This window comes from Empidonax traillii, unplaced genomic scaffold (assembly GCF_003031625.1).
Source record: "Empidonax traillii isolate 1590-97213 ecotype Southwest subspecies unplaced genomic scaffold, ASM303162v1 scaffold126:size1624879, whole genome shotgun sequence".
Taxonomy (NCBI): Eukaryota; Metazoa; Chordata; class Aves; order Passeriformes; family Tyrannidae; genus Empidonax; species Empidonax traillii.
Genome location: NW_020955319.1, coordinates 1,190,324 through 1,211,468, shown reverse-complemented (window position 1 = coordinate 1,211,468; position 21,145 = coordinate 1,190,324). Strand labels below are relative to the sequence as shown.

The window sequence follows — 21,145 nt, the reverse complement described above, 5'->3', positions numbered from 1 at the left end:
ATTTCAGTAGTCTGACCAGACACTGTCTTCCATTAACCTGCCTTTTTGAATTCTATTTTGGATTACGACAATTTTTTTGCCATAGAGATGGTGATCACACAAAAGAAATATGGTAACACAGCACAATGACTACAATTTGACAAAGCTTCAAGCACCTGGACAAGCTCTTTCACACTGCAACTGCCATATTCCACATTTTTTTTAAAGAAGAAGTAATGAGTATCACATATTGGCTATGACCATCTGAAACCAACAAAAGATTCCTCAGCTGATGCTTCAAAATGCCCAGTATGTATTTTAGAGTCTACAGAATAAAAACAAGATAAAAGTTTAAAAGATAAAATAAAATTTGAAGCACAAATTCAGGAGATCTTGTAAGGATAAGCATTAAACACTTTCTTACCTGTCTGATGTTGTGTCACTTGTTACTTGATGCTTTACTCCTGAACCATTCTTAATTGAGTCTTGTCTTGTGAGCCCTTGAGATCTGGTTTTGTCCAAAGCTTGTGTGGATATGTCACCTGGTGGTCCTTGGTACTGAGGATGCTCCTGTAGCTTTGCTTTTTTCTCTTGAGGTGCTTCCTCGTTCCTCAGAGCTCTAATTCCTTCTTGGTCAGGCTGCTGTGGTGCATGTGATCCACTGTTATAGAACCAGGCTCCTGATTTTGTGAGGATTTCTTGTTGTTTTCGGCACAAGTTACATACCCACATTACCTGTTCAGACATATTTAAATGTAAAATCTGTTAGCTTGTAAACACTGTATACAACATCTTCATCAAGCACACATCAACTGATTGTTACCATTTTCAAAGGTAGAAAGAATACAGTTTCAGTTCTTTCTATTAAAATTACAATAGCTTAGGTACAACATAATAAAATATGGCTATACAACCTTGGAGGAAATGGTTTTAGAAAAATTACAAGCAAAAATAATTTTAGTCTTTTCTTGTTTCATTATTTGAAACACAAGGAAAAACCACAGATAGAAGCAATATAACTGAAAAGGTTCTACATATTGACATTCTAGTGGCAATAAATGTAAGTTTGAAAAAATTAGGACTATAGTTTGAGGATGATAGAAAAAATGAATTAAAAAATCATTAAGCTTTTAATCCATTCTCTCACTAAGTCAGAGTCAGGAACTTCAGAATAGATCCTGTGCTATTGCAAACAAGTAATTTTATAATTCTCCAAAATGCTCACTGATTTTCTTCCACAGTGGTCTGCATCTTATGTTTATATGAAGAAGCTGACTTCAAGAAGTGACTTAATTTTCAGAGTAATTTTAAATTAAAGCCACTTTGTAAATAAAGTAGCACTAGGTATAAGATGATGCATCTCCCCACTTCATAGCCAAGATTTACCTTTCACAGTACGTTTACTTAATTATTAAAATCATTACACCTTCATAGTTGTGAAGTCCTGCATAGAGTAATAAGGTTTTTTAATAATCTAGAATCTACTTGCTTGCAAAGCTTTTGTATCCAATCACCTTAGTCACATGCCAGTGCAGGATATTGGCAGCACCAATTATCTGTAAGTTAATTTCACATTTAGTTATTATGTTACACGAGAATAAATCAGAATGTACTGAATCAAATACAACACACCAGTCATGAACACAATAGTACCTTCAAACTGATTATTGTGTTATCTTAAAAATTTTGATTGTAGATAGCATTAATTCACTGCAAGTTTAATCCTTCACTTCTTAATCTTCATTTTTCTTTAGCCTTAGCTCAGCTTTCTTTTTTATTTTTGTTTTTATTCTTCTTTTTCTTTTTCTGCTTCTTATATATCTTTGTCTAAGTTCCTAGACAAAATTGTACCATTTTTACTGCATGTTCTTTGAATGTCTACACTCGATCTTCAATCTACTTATAATGTTTCCAGTTCTAATCCTACACTAAACTGCCTCTTTTTCAGGGGTGTGCAGTCCAGGAAATTCACAGTTTTATGTTAATGTTCTTCATTATTCTTTTAAATGTAGCTGGCTCCATGGTTGAATCACATGGAAGATGTAGTTTCTACCTCCCTAATTCATCTAGCTCAGTCCACCAGAAAAGGTTTCAGAAGCTGCAATCTGTGTTTTACTTTTATTCTCCAGGCTGTTCTCTAGTACAAAATTTCAACTGTGCTCTCTAGTCAAACCTCACAAAAAGTGTCTCGATGAGAGCTTCATACAGAGGGCTACTTGGATGCAAGATTCATACTCAGACTCACTGACTGCTTCACTCACAAAACGTCAGGTTGGGGCAGGAAAAGGAGACATCACCCACCCATTTAAAGGTGGTGAAACGTCCCATCCTGGTACACTGCCTTCTTATCTCCTGAAAAATTTACTCAAGAGTATTTCAGATTGAAAAAAATTCAAACACATTGCATGAAAAGTGCTTATATTGATGTATTTTGCAGGTTTTTTCTGCTTTCTAAGAGTATCTAATGATAATTACAGCTAACACTTCTGATAAAGCCTTCTTTTCAATGTACTTTCAACATGTGGGATTTCACAGTGTTGACCCTAACAATCATAACTGCCCTCAAATAGTACTGAGCTAAACTGCTTCTCCATCTTATTGCTGGAACCGTTCTTGCAATTTAAAAAATACTGGTAATTTTTAGTGCTGAGCACTCAGTTAAATGAGACTCGCTTGTAAGGGAGCATCATAAGAGCACAGATGGGAAGGTGGCATAGTCCTGGACAGGATCTCTCCTGCTCCCAGGTGCCTGTGACAGAGCACTCAGCAGGTCACACACGCAGAGCAGGTCTGTCCCTGCCAAGTCCCTGCCAGGACAGAGCATTTCATGGGACTGTGAGGGCAGCACAGCAGAGAAGCAGAGAGGAGACTATTCAAGTGGACCACATGCTCAGTACACACATTTTTACAGACCTGTGAAGAACCATAGAATTTTCCCTTCTAAAACACTAATTAAAAGGGCTAATCCTTTATATCAGAAATCTGCACTCCAGAGCAGGCACAGTACCCACTATACCTGTTTGCAACTCTCTTGACCACCACCCTAAAGAGTTCAACAGTCGTGAACACATTTTGTACCCAAACCTCACCTTTGCAATTTGTGGGTGTCAGTTCTTCTCCACATGGGGACACTGCCAATTTGAAAAGGAAAATATGGACAAAAATCTGCTCTCCAACGTTAAGTACTAGTTCAAAACTAGAATCTCAAGTGCTAGTGGCACTGTAACGGGATGTGCATTTCCGTAGGAAAGGCTGAAACACCACCTAGTGCCTATCATAGGCATTGCTGAAGTTCTGTTCAAATCAACTTCTCAAGAGTGAAAATAGCTGCACTAAATACATCTAGCCTGATATTTTCCCATCAACGCTTATATCCATTTTTTTTTTAAGACAAATTTGTTTTCTTTTATACAACACTGCAATGAAGTATTCAGAATTCGGATTAGACAAAACCTTCCTTCTGCTTTCCATTCACAAAGGTTAGTTCATACAGGGAACAAATAAATTCTATCTCATTCTTAATTTCTTCGCCCTTTTTTACAAGATTACTCTCCATATGCTCCCACTTCTGCTAATAGCTTTCATCACGTAATATTAACACTTTTTTTTACATAGGCCCAAAAACCAAATTCTGCCAAACCTACAATAATCAGCCATTTCACATTTATGCATCAGAAATAATTAATGAACAAAAAAACTCTTCTCTGCATCTCCCTAAGTAAGAAATTATAATTTTTTGTTATTAGATAAAATTTTTCAAAACACATTTCACATACCACGTTAAATTCAATAAAATGGAAAATATATTCATCAAGAAATTACATCTGCAGATATTTCAAGGAAAAAAACCAATGTAATAAAAAGGATATAATACAACAATCATTTTAGATAACGTAATACAAAATATCACTCACTGTTCCCCTAAGTACAGTGATAGAGGACCTATCACTAACTCCTAAGAATAAAATGAAAATATTACTTTATTTAAGATTAGATTAAAAGGCACAGTATATTTGAAATATTTGATTACACATCAGTTTGAGCTTGTTAGCTTAGACACTACAACCTAAGGAATAATCACACCAAACGCTCATCAGCCTTCAGAACACTACTCAGGTGTGCAGAGATGAAAAATTCCATAGTACTGTGGTTTTATCAAATCTGTTAAAGTTCACCTGCTTGACAACATCTGATATATTAGCATTATATTAATTCTTGTGCTTGCTGGTAGTATTCTTAAGCAAATCTCACATGATTTAAATACATATGTCTTTTTGTGGGGTTTTTGGTTCTTGGATTTTATGTAGGATACACTTCCTTAAACATTATACAAGGTAACAAGAATACAACATTGAAAGGAAGGAGGAGAAAAATGGAGTAGAAAAACCCTTTGCTTGGGTCCAGCATCAGGGCAAGAAATCCAGATTACTAACACACTGCTCCTAGTCCCGTTTTGGGGTTGTGTTTCTTTTTTTTCCAATCTGTTCCAGGTGCAAAACAACTTTATTACATCATGGAGCAATGTTTGATGTCAAGCTCTACCAATGAAATTTCTTCAAGGATGGATTACATCTCTCCATTAGTCACTATGTTGATGTGGAATAGACACTGCTGAACCAGCACTGGCACCCAGGAACATGAGTCAGCTTCCTCTGTGCAGTCACAGAAATTACGATTATATAGCAAATCGATGCATCTTTAGCTAATATAGCCCTAATATCAGTGGGGGCCAATGGTATATATTCCTTACCTCTAGTCCCAATTTCTGCTGATCTTACCCTGTTTTGCCTATTTGAACTATAACACTGTTTCCAAAGAACTATAAATTTAAAAAGTGTGTAACCTGGTTCTGGGACTATGAGATTCACTTTGAACATAATCTCCCCAGAAAAGGAGATGGAGCTGCTTTTCTAGTTGCTGTCCTTCCAAGGTTTTCCAGTAAAATAGCAATAGCACTATTAGTTGTCCCTGTCACAAGTTAAACTTTTTAGTACTCAGCTTATTATTATTTAGAATTCAAAGCTCCTTGAATTAGAATAGAAACTGCTTGAAGTTAGCTAAAACATAAAATCTTATCTATTTGGCTATATGACCACCAAAACATGGCTCATGTTGTCCTAAAATAACCAATCATTCCATTTTGCTCCCACTGTCTGTAGTCTATGTTGTCTTTTACAGCTAAAAGTACTGATTTCCACTACTGATGAGGGAAAATTTGTATTGTTTTCCATGAGGTGATTCCTTTAAAAATGTTAATTTTGATATTCCTTTCTAATGAAAGCCACTGTCTGTAACTGTGGAAAACTTTAATATAGCATGTGCTATCAATAGCTAACATTAATATTTTTGGAAAACACAGAGGCTTTTACATTGGCTGCAGGATTTATCTATAGAGACATCATTCTTGAGGTTCAGGTCCAGAACACTGATGCATCATTTGTAGCTACTAAGATCTATTTCAAAGACACAAAATCATTATTTTGGAGTGAACAGAATAAATCATATCTACTTTATGCTCATACATTGTAAACAGTAGGGTCTGATTATATTTTTAATGAAACAGAAACTTTTCCATTTCATTTTACTGCTCTGATTGTACAGACATCATCATGTTAACATGAGAACTCACCCAGCAGTTCGTTTGTTTGTTTTCTTTTGTAGTGTCAATCCTACTTTGAGCAGGAGGTTGGTTGGTTGCCAGGTCCCTTCCAAACTGAGTGATTCTGTGATCATTTGCAACTGCACATTGGTAACTATTTTTCTACACAAAAATACATCCCAAATAACTATCATCAGAACAACTATGGATTTATTTGATTGTACCTGAGAACAAACACATGTGGTGGTTACAGCAGTGTGAAATGCTCCTTAAAGAGTTTAGGTTTTTATTTTATAACATTGCATGGTAGCTTCATCTATAATCAGATGACTGTAGGTCATGAAGGATTAGACTGGACACTAGCAAGCATTTCTTTACAGAGAGGGTGGTCAAATCCTGGAATAGGCTTCCTAGAGAGGTCGTGGATGCCCCAAGCCTGTCTGTGTTTGAGGTATTTGGACGACTCCCTTGACAACTTGCTTTAAGTTTTGGTAAGTCCTGGGTTGGTCAGGTAGTTGGACTAGATGATCACTGTAAGTGTCTGCCAACTGAAATATTCTATTCCATTCCAATACTACACCATAGCAAACAAAGGTTTTATCTTAGTATTTATCCACTAAACTCTACTTATTGAACTGTACCTGTGGGATACCTTCCCCTTTTAATTTCCTTCTGTTACACTGATATATTTAGTGAAGCAAGTACAAAACAGGAACAAAGATAATCCCTGAATTTGTGCCTGTTATATGAGTTGATAAAGATTACCTGTTTTTTCAATATTTTGCTATGCCACTAGTCTGTGCTATGGTACTGACTTTCACTTCCATACAAGTAATAAAGTTATAATCAGTTTGACTGAATGCCAAAACTGGTATAATGTTTATTTGCCTTACATCTCTAATGATACATGGATACCCATCCCCCAAAATTGTATTAAATACCACAGGACTTCCTATATCAGTTAATAAAATCAGAAAAGCCTAAAATACTGCTATGAGACCAACATCTTTACATATATTTTAAGGGATATGTGTATTTGCATAGAAAAATTCTTTGCACTGAGAGAGTGACTATACTACACATTTGCTCTTGACTTTGTACAGAATGAATATATTATGTATGAAAAGTTATAATGGCCATAAACAACCAAGTCAGCATAATAGGTATATCAATTCCTGTGCATGCAGCTGATACAGTGTACATTTACATGTGTGACTACAATTTTTAAAAGGTATACTCATTCTTTTGTACTAATGCTGCACTCATCTTCCTAAGGGACAGAGTACCTCTCTTGTATCACTTTTTTATTATCCATAAGGCATATACTAGTAATTTTGTTTGTACATTTTTTCCAACCTAGACTACAATTAACAAGTAAGACATTTGACTAGAAAAACAGATTACTTATGTTTGAAAAATGTGAAAAAAAGGCCTCCATGTGCACAGTAGGACTAGGAACTGTTAGTTGGAACACTATGCTATGTGGGTTAATATAAGGCAGAGTACATCCTTCCTAAAGTATACTGTATAAAAAAAAAATAGTTCATATGCAAAAGAAACTGATATTCTTTAAGATCTGTAAAGGTGATAATTTGCTTTTTTTCATTATAGCACGGGCACAAGCCAACATACCAGTGAAGATAATTCATAATTCCTGCACAGTGCCATATTGACCACACTCAGCTTCTTCATGAGTTTTCATGATTTCACAAAGAACTAGAATGGTAGGCAGAATTCCAGTGAGAAAATGGCTAACGTGACACTGGGTGTGATCTGCACACAGTAAAAACCGGTCAGTGTTTTCAAATACAGCTGCATTGCTTCCATAAGGGAATTTGTAAGCCTTCAAAATACTCCACAGGGTCATGAGGGTTATTAAGTGCAGTGGGTTTGGCATGAAGTAAAGCAGCTGTAAGTGAACAGAATATACCTTTACAAAATTTAGCTAAACCTTTACTAAATTTCCAGATTTGTAATAGTCTTAGGAAAGCAAGAGAACTGAGCATACATTTCCTATACTTTTTTTTAGAAAACTAAAGCTCATGAAATAAGAATACTAGATAGAAAAAGACCTCGTGTATTGCTCCAGCTGCCTGCTGCTTCAGAGAAAATAATTTTTGAAAAAACTTCTTAATTTAATAAACTTTCATCTTAAAATTAACTATAAATGATGAGCCCAAAATCTATAAAAATGCTTTTCCAAGTTCTACAGCTACAATGGAAGGAGTGCTTTTCAATTTTCATATATTCTAAACTAGTTTATTGCTATTTACTCTTGTATCAGTGTTGTCATTAAGTTTAAATAGCTCCTTTCTCTCCTCAGAGTTGCTGCCTCATTTTTTTAAATAGGCCAATCACTTACCCTCTCTGCTTTTATTTTTCAAGAACAAGTAGATTTTGCTCTTTCAGACTATGCCTCTACTAGCAGGACATAACCCTGTCACAGGGCCAGGTGCTGGCCCAGGCCTGCCTGCTAATTCTTATACTTCCTGGTACCATCAGGCCTTTGCTAAGCAGCATCTCCCAGATAATGCCAATACACAGTGTAGGGGAACAGCACGGAGCAAGAGCAGGTCCTAATAAGCAGCTTGGATATGGTTACCCTGTGCTGGAAAGCAGAATTCAGGATTGTGATCAGGACTGAGCCCCACAGGAGTCCCTGGCATGTAGGTCAGGGTAGAAATTCTTATTAGTTCTTAAATTCCTGATTTTACACTTAGTCCTATTTTATCTCACTCTTTTTTTTATTACTGGAGTTCACAAGGTCATCTGACTCTATTGTACAGTATCCTGTTGTCCCTCTGTACTGATAAGTATCCAACTTTGTGTCACTGATGTATTTAATTACAGCATTCTTGCTCCCTGTGCCAAGGCAGCTAGTGAAAATATTAAAGATCTTCCCCAGTACTAATGCTTGAGGAACTCAGTTAGGAAGTTGCTTACAGCTTTCCCCTCCATTTCTTTTTTAAATTAATCCTCACTGTTTCAGTTTAACCAGTGATGTCTGTGTTGTCTAGCATCATTTAAGCTTCTAAAAAAGAAGTTAATTTTTACACTCGAATTCTTAGTCATATCTGCACAAAAATTAGTTCCTTGAACTCATCATTCCAACTGGTTTTGACTATTTTTTCTCATAATTCCTAAAAAAATAATTCTCTCTGTAAAGGCTGTCGTTAGAGCAGCTTTGTTGATGGATTAGACATTTGTGATGGAGGAGGGGCAGCTATATTTTTGATAAAAATATACAAATAAGCAGTTATGGCTGCAGTAAGCAATACAAATAGAAATGAGAAATACTAATATTCAAAAGCTTTCTAGAAAAGTGATTGATGTTAACAGTTTCTACTACAAATCCAGGATGTCTGAAAATATTGGGTTTTTTTAATAAAATGTTATTCCAATATTTTCTTATTTTTGTAGGTATTTTAATAACTATTTTGGAAGATAGAAGAAATCCTCCAAATGACATTTCAAAGTTGTTTTATTTTACCAAGACTTTTACTCTCAAAGGCATTGTTAAATAATATTCAAATATCTTACAGTGATTTCATTTTGAGACTTTGGTTGCCTGAAAGTCTCAATATCTAGGCCTCTTTGTGTTTAAAATTCTGTATTGACGTCATAGCTTCTATTAAGGGACCAGCTAATAAAACTAACAAATGATCTGCAGCTCAGAGGTTCTTACTATATTCATTAGTTAGTGCTTGTAAACTGTTTGAAGATGAATGGCACCAAGTGTTCACAGGCTATTTAGAAATGTAAGACACAATATCAACATCAACAAGAGACCAAAAAGGGAGAAAATATGGTAGGACCACAATAAGCCTGGGGTCTGTATGCAGATGGCATTTAATTGAAATCAACAGTATTGCACCATTTACATCATCCATGTCATCATTCATTACTGAAATTGTCTGAGAAAAATGAAAGATCCAACTCTAATGAAACGTAACAGAATGGTAATAGAAAAATTGAGATGCTTATCATGCAGTTATTGAATCCCACATAAATGCTCTTCAACTTTACATGAACCTTCTGCCTAGACTCCAACAACATAGGCACAGCAGCACAGCTCTCAGTGCAAGCTGCAAAGATCAGACAAAATATAATACATACAAAATCATAAAATATCTCAAGTTGGAAAGGATCAATAAGGAGCATCAAGTCCAATTTCTTGCTCCTTGCAGGACTGTCTAAAACTAAATCATATAAGAATCATCCAGGTGCTCCTGGAACAGTTGTGGTGCCATGATCACTTCCCTGGGGAGCTGGTTCCACTGGCTAACAACCCTCTGGGGGAAGAACCTTTTCCTAATATCCCACCTGAAGCTCTCCACCCCACTCCCCGCCCCGTGAGGAAGCCCTAGACTGCAGTGAAGTCACCCCTCTGCCTTCTCTTCTCCAAACACGACAAGGCAAGTGACCTCAGCCACTTCTCATAAGTCTTGCCCTTGAGAGCTTTCTCCCCTTCAGTCTCCCTCCTCTGGACTCACTCAAACAGTTTGATGTCCTTTGTACATCGTGGTGCCCCCAACTCACAGAGCCCTCGAGGTGGGGCTGCAGCAGCACAGTGTACCATGGGACACTCACCTCCCACCAGCTCATAATGCTCTGCTATCCAGCCTGCAAACCTACACTGCCTTGCATACTGCAACAGCCACACATCTTAGGTCTGCAGGACCTGCAGCCACAGTTAACCCTGACAGAACAGTAAGAAAATCTAAGATTAAAAAAATATTTTCTGTGTATGTCAGTATGTCTGCTTAATGAATTAAAAAAAAAAAAAATAGGAGACTAAGGGTAGAAAAGTAACAGACTTAGTGACACCTAACAGAGGTCAGGTATATATTACCTATCAATATTGTGAAGAGAATAATCATATTTAACAAAAGAAAAAAGAGAAATTATGCACAATGAAATAAAGGGGATTTTGTTGTGGTTTGATTTTTTTTTTTCATAAATCCATTGTAAATAATCCCCTTTGTTAGGAAGCCCATCTGGTTAACAGCCTACATTTCTACCTTATATATATTGACAATTTTCTGTACTTCCATGATTATTACTTACTTTAAAATATCTACAGATTCCACATATGCAAAGTCCTTCTGCTACTTTAACAGAGGTAGCCAGGTGAATGCTTCCCCTTCTCTGCTAGTTTAAATTAGCAGGCTTTGAAAATGTTATCAGTAAGAATTACTGCTTTCCCTAAAATTAGTTGTATTTCTCATTCACTGAGACAATTGTATCTACAGTTTAACGACTTCTTGCTGTTTTATTGTTCCTTTGCATCATTCCCTATTGCAGGCAAAGAGAAATATAATGTGGTATAACTCTTACATACACATTTTGTGTATGTGAATTGACAGTACAAAGTACTTATACCTTTGTAAGTCCTTCATTTCCTTTCAAATTCTTAATATGAGAAACCAGATGAAGTAAGAACACCAAACAAATCATGGACTAAGTGTCTTGAGAAATACCAGTAACTGAATCTCTGTTCAAAAAAGCATCCACACTATAATTTCAGTTTGCAGATACCACCTAACTAGTGGACTTTTCAAAGAATATTACTGAATTAAAAACATGATTTTGAACTGAAAAACCTGGCATCAATATCTGAAGTTCTCATCAGAACAAAAGGCTTTCTAGAAGTACGTACTGGAAACTACGTTTGTGCCTTAGAGAGGACATGGAGTTTGCCTAACAAAGAGCATGTGGCTTGTTAGCAATTCTTTTTAAATAGGCTATGCAGTAATTACATTCCAACTACCCCCTGGAAGCTCTTATCAGTTTTCCTTGACAGCCACTGAATCTTACTATTGTCATCTCCACGGCTTCTGCTTGTCCCTTCATTTTTTCAATGAATGGACAATGTTTAGGGAAGCAAGTCAGCTCTATGAAGACACCACATGCAGCCTTTATAAATGGGCTGGGGCTTAAAAAAGAAAAGGGATTAAACAGTTGAGATTAAATCTTGACATGATGGTTTCTTCAGGAAAGAATTTATAATCTTCCCCGAGAGTAAAGTTCTGTATGTTTTAATTCCCAGTTCTGGACCAGACATAACCCACATTTAACTCCAGGGAAAGTGAAGATAGGCTGTTTCTCTCTGATAAAGTCATCCTTTTTTTCCCTAGCTGTTAAGTGTAAGCTCGTAACTGGTGGCTTGCTCTCCCTCAAATAATTGCCTTTCACAGCAGACAGCTTATTCTGTGGATTTGGGGCATGTACAAACCCTTACCTGTGACAATTACATGGCATGCAGATTAGAATGTGGCATGAAGGTCACGGCATTATATTGCACTTTCCTAGACCTGGACAAAAAGACGTCATGAAAATATTTTGACTTGGCAATATTATGAAACATTTCTGGCCCCCTCTAGTGGGCTTTCCTGTGTTCCAGGTTAGCAACACCACCAAAACGCACTAAAAACAAAGGCTTTTCGGAAAGCTGTAATAAACTCTTTGAAGCGTTCTGGCATTTCTGTAAACAACCACTAAACAGGATTGCTCATAATGAGGTGAGAAATACTGGTTTGGGGGACGTCAGTAAGAGAAAAGTCACAGATTTACATGGAACACTTCTGGCCTAGAGATACACTTTTCAATTCAGCTTCAGCTGTGAGAACTGCTGCTCACTTGAGAGAACAGGCAAGAGCGTGCATAGGTATCTACAATGTAAATCACACATTTACAATATGTGCAGGTCATCCATCTGTTTTTCCACATTAACAGATGTGAAGAAAACTTTTCCAGGCTTATTACAGCCTTGAGAAAAGTAAATCAACACAGCAGCTCACCTACTGAGAGCATAATCACAGCAATAGGAACAAGACAGCACACTGGGGTAGCGGGTTTGGATCTGTCATGTCTCCACACGTTTGAAGGAACTAATGTTGTGTTTCCTCTGCTTACTAATTTCATCACCGCAGAGTACATCCAGATTTATGGTGCTGTTATTCTGAGTTGATTTGACACTGTATGGTTTGAAATCAAACATATACTTCTCGAGTCAAAGGATTTATTTAGAAACATTTCCAACAAAGGTCTCAAAATATCTGAAACAGTGACTGATTTAAAATATGTTGCAGCAGATAACTTCTGATTAAAGCCTGTTCTTCATCATTAAATGAGCCAGTTAGTTTCACAGCGTTCTTTGTTCAGCATGTCCCCTATGCTCTATAGGAGGCTTCAACTAACAGAACCTCATGCTGATCTGAATGGTAACCAGTAAATAAAAGTATATTTCTCTAAAAATCACAAAAAACAAGGATCATGTCTTCTTATCATTATTAAAGGGGTTACCGTGCTTCATTTACACAAGGTTTTCCTTATGTAATACCCAGACAGTCTTTGCTGGTAGTGTTGTACTAAACATGAGGAGAAAATATTAACACAACTACAGCAGAAGTATCAGAATCCTGTTCATAATACTAAATATACCTATGGCATGTTTATTGCTTTGGTACAATAAAATTACAGAAGTCTAATGTTCTAGGATCATAGCTATTTTATTTCAAAAACTTTTATAAATAGTTAAGATAAATACATGAATAAGCTGTAAAACAAAAACAATCATATTAATCTAGAAGGACTCTGGAAGCATAGATTATGCCAAAAAAAATCTCTTTGCAACATGGTCCATAATAATAAAGCACTTTATCTTGAAAAAAAATAGCTCTGTAGACATTTTTAATGAGCACTTGAGATTGTTGTCCAAATCTATAAGCTAAATTTTGAACCAAATTTCAATTTTTGTTACACAGCAATGTTAAGAACAATGTAAGCATTTATGCTCCTCCGAAACTACTGAGGCCAGACATCCACTGTAGGGAAAGTTTTGGCCACTCAAAATGACATCCATGACAAAAAGAAGTCAAAAACGGATAAGATAAAACTAAAAAATAATTTGAAGTGAATTAAGAGGAATTTGCTTTACACATACTGCGTAACAACAATTTGTTAAAAAATATACAATCCTCATGGTGTTATAATCTAAAATTAACTAGTACTGAATGCAAAGAGGCACTAGACAATTGTACACATTGGAAGAAATGGGCATTTGAACCCTATCTTCAGTGCAGAGGTAAAACTATTCTAATCTCTCAGAAAGATGCCATACATTGCCTACCTAGAACTGTAAGGAATCCAAATCGTTAACAGCAATATCATCTTTCATAATCACATGACCAAGTATCTGAGAGCAAGAACACCTTAATTAAACAGGTCATGACTCTGAAGTTATGTAGCAATTACACTGAAACTGAAAGATGAACAGGTTAAATGAACACTAGTGATTAACACTGACCAAGTTTAAACATTTAAAGATAAATGGGAGGTGCATGTAAACTAAATGACTCAGATTTCAACTTCAATTAATAAAGATACATCTATGATCCTATCAGTATTAAAACACTGTAGGGATTTATTTTGTGAAAGCATATTATCCCCAACATAGAACAGAAATCCTGTTAATTTACTTATTTGGTTTACAAAGCATCAGTATTTTATTACTTGCAGACCTAAAGTGCTAAAAAGGGTTCGTGAACTACATGAAACTAATTCTCAAAAAGCCACAAACATTAACACACATGAATTGACTAAAATTGAATTAGCTACCTGAAATCCAGGCTTTTCCGTAGATCTTCTTGATGCTGAATGAAGGCATCTTTATAATAATTCAACCCAAGGAAGTTTTAATTTTTGAACACCCTACTTAGACTTCACAGGTGACATCTTGTTTAAATATTGGATTTTTCACATTTAATTAAATTTCTCCATGAATACACTGAAGTTCAACATCTGCTGCAACTGTCTATATAAATTTACTCTTGCTATGCTGAATAACTGTCTTGTCTGTGCATACAGTATTTTATATACCAACAGATGCTGGCAATACAAATTCCTTTTTTCACACAGCAGATCTAAACAGCAAACAGATATTAATCCAGATGCCAGATCTTTTTCATTTAATTCCTCAATCTATCACTAAACTGTTCCTTGAAGACACAGCTAAATAAAGCTCTAAGTAAACAGTTGAGGAAAAAAAAACCGCCTTGGGAGGTTTGCCACTTTACTCTATTACTAGCAATGTCTTCATTATTTATATATATAGGCACTGGTTTCCAGCCACTGAAGTTCAATCTAGATAATTAAACATTTATACCATCCCCTGCTGTGCCATAATGTCTAACTGTGTCCAAAGAGTCCTAGGTGTGCTGTTACACACCTGGGACTGAAATAAGGAATTTGCTGAGCTACCTTTGATAAAGGTCTACACCTGGAACTTAATAGCACATGATATGTTTCTGAATATTGCAACAGGTGGCAAATATAACTTACTGCTCAAGAACCGTTTCATCTTCTGATTCCAGAATTGCTATTTGCAATTGCTATTGCTCTATTAATTTGAACAAAAGGGAAAGTTTATTGATGGGATACAGTTTGTGTTGTTATTACACTGTTTCCATATACATTTTAGGATAAGATTGCTTTAGGATAGCTTGAAGAATAATTTCAATTGAAAATGAATCTATTTATACAATTTGAAATTAAAATATAAATTTCTAGTGCTACCAAGATAGGAAAAATAGCTAGCAAAGTGAAAACTAGTCCCTCTAATTCCACCAGATTCTCTCTAAATCAATTTTAATGCTTTTCAGAAATTCAGTACCATCTAAAATGAAACCAACTACTTCTAATTTCTGTACTGTAAAATTGTAACACCAGAGTGTACATGTAAAGGACAAGGTTTATGGGAGAAACTACTGTCTTTTACACTGACTGTTGTGGGTGAAAAATACTACACAAGCTTTTGGGCATATAAACCCTCGCTCATCTAATACAGAAGTACATATATGATTGCAAAAAGATTTTCAGACTCACTCTTCTAATCAGTTTTCTGTTCTTTCTTAACAAATAAACATATCTGAGTGTGTTCTTCAAGCATGGAGCATAGCTAACAAAAGCAAAGTCTCATTACGTAGATATAAACCCCCCATGTAGTCATTAGATTTAACTAGCTAAGACTATTCTGAAGCTACATCATATCAAGAAGTTGTTTTGTTTTTATTTTCCAATTAACTTCTAAAGAGAAGCTGGAAAAGGAAATTGGCAGTTCCTAGGACCACATTCCCCTTCCCTTAATCACTGTGGAGGGTAAGCCATTGATTTGTGCATAAGTAAAGGGTCAGTGGGCATCGTGGGGAAGCAAAAAAAAAAAAAAGCAAAAAAAAAAAGAAAGATGAATTCTCATTCCTTCCCTATACCTTCCAACATCTCCAACACCTCATAGAAGTTTATATGAAGTTGGACTACAATGCAGTGCAATCTCCCTGTTCTCTGACTGTGATGGCCAACACAAAGTTATCTTAGTATGAGAGCAAGGACATAAAAGTTAACAGCACATGGGATCAGTCTAGGGAAAACATCTGTATGCCAATTCAGCCATCACTGTGTATGGTCTTCATCAGGGTTTCAAGCAAGTTTATAAATCTGCTACTTGCAGATTTATAGATCTATGTATACTGACTACTTTCTATTACATCACGTCATGACATTCTTGAAAATACTGGAAATAAAGCTAAGCAATGTATTCTTGAGTAGATTACGTGATTTGATTATAGGGTAATTTTGACAGGAGAAAAGAAGCAACTTAGTATTTAAATATGTTTGGCAATCCAATTCCAAACAGGATATTTGTTCACCTTCTGCTACTGGAGGTGCATTCTGTTAGTGATGAAGGAAATACGAGTGAGGTTTGAACACAGTAAGATAATGGAGAGCAGCTTAGACAAATGGATACAGGAGAAATAGGATCAGAGAACAGGCTCGGACAAGTGGCCTAAGACAGGAAGGTCTAAGTTGCCAACTCTCCAAATGACTTTTAGAGATCCCAATCTGAAAGACAATACTCAAGAGCTGAGGAAAATCATTAAGCTCCCCTCAGCAATGAGATATCTCAGAAAACGATCCTGTATAATAGCTGGTACAGGAGGCTTTTGTCAGAGGTATTCTAAGTATAGGAAACATTCTATTGTTTTTGTGAGTCTCTTTATAAAAAAGGTTTTTTTCCAAATTTCAGTGATCTGGATATTACCATATTTCTTTCTTAAATAAAAAATACATATCCTTTAGAGCATATACAGCCCATGAAAATCTTGAGGAGACTCAGAGTGGGTTTCTTCATAAGACACAAAATCAGCTTGAGTCAAGTTTCGTGAACAGGGTAGGAGTTTAGAGACATTTTCCAATAGCAAAAAGGTAGGGGTAGGAGAAGTAACCTATGGCTTCTTCAAATACTTGTCACATTTGTTAAAATTCAGGTGAGAAAGCTGTCTCAGGCACTGTGGAGGTACAAAACTACAACACAGATGGCTTAGAAACAATAGGGCTCTTGGTAGGGCCCAGGACCTCTTCAGAATGGCAAAAGTAAAATTAGAAAAATTTTCTCTCTTTTTTAACAGTGAATTTTCCACAAAAAATGACTGAAATGTTATCATCAACACCTAGGTCTCTCCTGACTGGAATAATAATATTGATTACTTTGGAACATGGTGAAGGAAAACTGGGGAATAGGAAGTTTTAACTGCAGTAAAATAAAAGGATGAAGAATAATGTCCTATGATAATTGTTTTTTATCTCTTCTACTGTAATTTTATAGAGAATTGTTTTATGAGACAATTTGCTAAAAAAACCTGCTATTTTCTGAATTCTGTCATGCAATATCCAAAATTATTAAACTTTGATTCAATGATTAAAATTCAAATAAAATTCCAAAGTCAGTCAAGTCATTAGGGAAATTAACCTAGAACAATATTCAGTAAGTACATTCAATTTTGAATTTGCTTAAAGGAGTTTTTGAGATGGTTTTATAAAAAAAATATTCTTGAAGTTCTTAGAATTGGTGAAGATTGGAGAATTGATTTTTAAAAAGGTGTCTGTCTGCGTCTAAAGTATTTCAAAATGCATAACACTAGAAAGGTAGAATACTTACTTCAAGGAAAGTGTCAAATGTTTTATTTACTTGCACAGGAAATAAAGGCAGAACACAAAAGAAGTTCCCTAGCTTTGCTTCTCAGGTTTATCCTTTATAGGATTGTAAACCATTTTGGTGAAGGCTTTGACCTGTAGCAGTTTAAAGCAGATTACCTAAAACCAAGTTCCTGAATCCACTAAAAGAGATAAAAGAACAGAGAAAGTATCAGAACCTCTGAAGGCCAAGCTACTGCTGATTTCATGTCACTTCAAAACTTGTCACTTGAAAACAAACACTTAAAAAACATGAAATGGTGTTTCTAAATTTCAAATGTCCACAAGAAAACACTGCACAGGAATTTTATCAGTTTGAACAAGTAAGATAATGACTGGCAAGTGAAGGAACCAGGTTTTCTCCTCTCAGCTATTCTAAAACCTTCCTAGGTTGTTTATTTATGTTTTTTCTTCAGAATATCAGTGGTTACTTTAAAGTCACAGCCTCCAAGAAGAGGTACAAAGTGTATAATTTTGTTGAAATTTCATTTAAATCTCATTTAAATTTGGAATAAAATTTAGTCAAAATTAAAATATTCTACTAGTTTTTTATTTCCTAGTATTTGCAATGAAGATATATTTTTGCGAAAACTGTATCACACTTCCTAGTTCTTCATCAAAAAAAATCAAATCTTTCCTTCTCAGAGATGATCTTACTCTTTTAATCTTAACATAAATTATTCCTTTCTGGCACATTGGAGGTCTCCATTTTGCAAAAATACTTATCTATCTACTGTGATACCTGACTAATGAAGGTGTGAGACATTCATGAGTCATTGTCATGTTTTGTGTGGGAAAAGGCACAGTGAGCTGTCAAAGAATCATAGAATGGTTTGGGCTGGAATGGACCTTTTAGCTCTCTAGTCCAATTCGCTGCCATGGAGAGGGACACCTTCAACTAGATCCTATTGCTCAGAGCCCCATCCTACCACCTCTCTGGGCAACCTGTTCTGGGGTTTTACCTCTCTCATTGTAAAAACCTTCTCTCTTATGTGTAATATAAATTAACCCTCCTTCAGCTGAAAACCATTATCCCTTGTCCTATTGCAGCAGGTCCCTCTAAATGTTTGTCCTTATCTTTCTTACAGGCCCCCTTCAGGTACTGGAAGGCTGCTCTAAAGTCTCCCCAGAATCTTCTCTTCTCCAGGCTGAATGGCCCCAGCTCTGTTAGCCTTTCCTCAAAAGACCTCAGCAGGTCCTCTAATCATCTTGGTGGCCCTCCTCTGGACATGCTCCAACACATTCATGTCCTTCTTGTGCTGAAGACCCCAGAGCTGGATGCAGCACACTAGAATTTAGTGTAGTAGAAGGACATGTAAAATAAATTCCCTTCTGTGCATGTTTAACGGTACAACTATAACATATAACATAGTCAGGATTCATGTTCTAACTCCACTGCCCACCACCATAAGTAGCACCAATAGATTACTGTGTGATTGTCCCAGTCATTCAACACTATGTGCAGTCCCAGCTTTTTCCTACAATCTTAATCTTGATCAAAAGATGTAGCAAGATTTTTCCAGGGGACACACAAAAATATGTTTCCAACTCTTCACAGAACCGAATCTTTGAATTAACCTCATTTTCCAAATTCATGGTTTTTGACTGGGTCAACATACCACCAACAGTCACCAAAATATCCATAGCTATATCCAGGAGCATTTTCTATTGAACTTGCTGTTCTGTGGGTACACAAAATACACAATAGGCCTCTTAAGAAACACTGGAATTCACACCTTCTACACTAACACTGGAAAATGAAGGATAAACAGTAATATTAAGGACTCTCCAGGTGAGACAGTCTAAGGGTAAATGCTGTAACCCACCAAATTTTAAAAATACTATTTATATTGTAGTACCTGTTTTGATGGCATCTTCATTCCGTACATCAAGCCTTTTAATCTTACAGTTAGCACTAAAATATCAAGAATGATACCACTACTATCCCTTCTTCACAATATTTGTCGTTGAGAAAAGCTGACCTAAAATACTGTTTTTTCTGCCTTCATAACTTCTAAAACATCTAATTCAAAATCAGCAGAAACAGACATTACACAAAGCAACTTGAGCTACTGTCGTTACTTATGGAAAAAAACTAGTCGACTAGGTGCGAAAATGTCTGTCCCTCTCCTTCTTAACATATGTACATGATAAAAGTAGATAATAATATAACCTTATTACAGTGACCTTCAAACTTTTCTTTTTTAATTTATTGTTTTCCAGGGGAATTTAGGATTTGACACTGCCGCAATACAGATGACTACTACACAGACATCAGTTGTTGGATTGACTGGGGGAATACTATTAGCATGCATCAATTACTTCCAAGATTCTACTGGAAGGGTAAGTTCTTCAAGGAGAAAATTGTTCCTCTTATTCATTCTCTTTTTGTACTCTATAGCTACCTCTGTATTCTACAAACTGGTGTTACTTCACTGCTTCACAGCCTTTTAATTAGAAAAACTCTGGTGGCCAAGCCCTAAAGAAAACTATGTAGCCCTCCAACACACTGGGCCATTTGTGACCCAGCTCAAGTGTCACTCGCCCACTACTCAAGATACATCCCAAATGGTAACAACAGCAAGTGGCTTACAACTTCTGTATGAAGCAAAGTATTTCTGAACAACATGTGCAAGTTAAATGTGAGCCTTGACACTGCTATCAGCAAGAAAAAATTACATTTATTATAGCAAAAGCATTTCTCTGTATACATTTATGCACATGAACGTTAAAGAATTTCTTTACTCCATCTAATACAGGAACACTACAGGGGCAAGTGGCTTTTGCAATTTCAATTCTTTAGAATACAGCAGAGATTTTCACAGAAGAACAGATTTACACTAGCTCATCTACTTTTCTCAATTCTCTGTTTTTTTTAAAAATCACATTTAATTTAGTAAAATATTGAAACATATCCAGGCTTATTCTCAAATTCTGATTTATACTATGTTTTTCTAAACAGCACTAAAATAAAATCAGATTAAAATATTTACTGTAGGTGCAATATTATCAAGACAAACAGAATGTCAGTGACATGCATAACATCTAACACTATTTCAACATTATGCTCAATACAATATGTGCACTACATTTTAGGAAAGCCTACAGACCAGTTTAGAAAATAATTTACATTAGTGAATAACTGGCATTGCTGGCATATTCCTAAATGTTTAGACTAAGAATATTTTCTTAATATTTACTGGTATCTAATTGTATTGTCATTGAAAATCAGAACTGAACTACTATGTCAAAAGATCACAAGCTAAAATGTTGAGTGCATATAAATCAATGATACAGAGTGCAAAAATTATGATGACTACTTTATGCCACTTCTACAAAAATACAAATTAATTTTATCACAAAAATATCTATGACACGAGTGCTCATTTAATTTTTTTAAACTGTGCACATATCATATTGCAAAAGCAAAGGAAAAGTAGAGGCATGCTCACAAAAGCTGCAGACAGAGAGGAACGTCATGCATACTGTTCACAACAACTCACAGATTACTAATAAGCTATTTGAAAAACAGGTAAA

The 21,145-nt window shown here is 35.7% G+C and overlaps 1 protein-coding gene across 39 annotated transcripts in view; it reads right to left on the bottom strand.

The window, feature by feature from the left end:
- The window catches only part of RIMS2 (regulating synaptic membrane exocytosis 2), a 449,434-nt gene that overhangs the window by 326,618 nt on the left and 101,671 nt on the right, over positions 1 to 21,145 (bottom strand). For all 39 annotated transcript variants that reach the window (XM_027883430.1, XM_027883435.1, XM_027883443.1 and 36 more), the window contains one exon: positions 404 to 714. In XM_027883430.1, the coding sequence (XP_027739231.1) occupies positions 404 to 714 (311 nt within the window). The remainder of the gene's footprint in view (positions 1 to 403; positions 715 to 21,145) is intronic.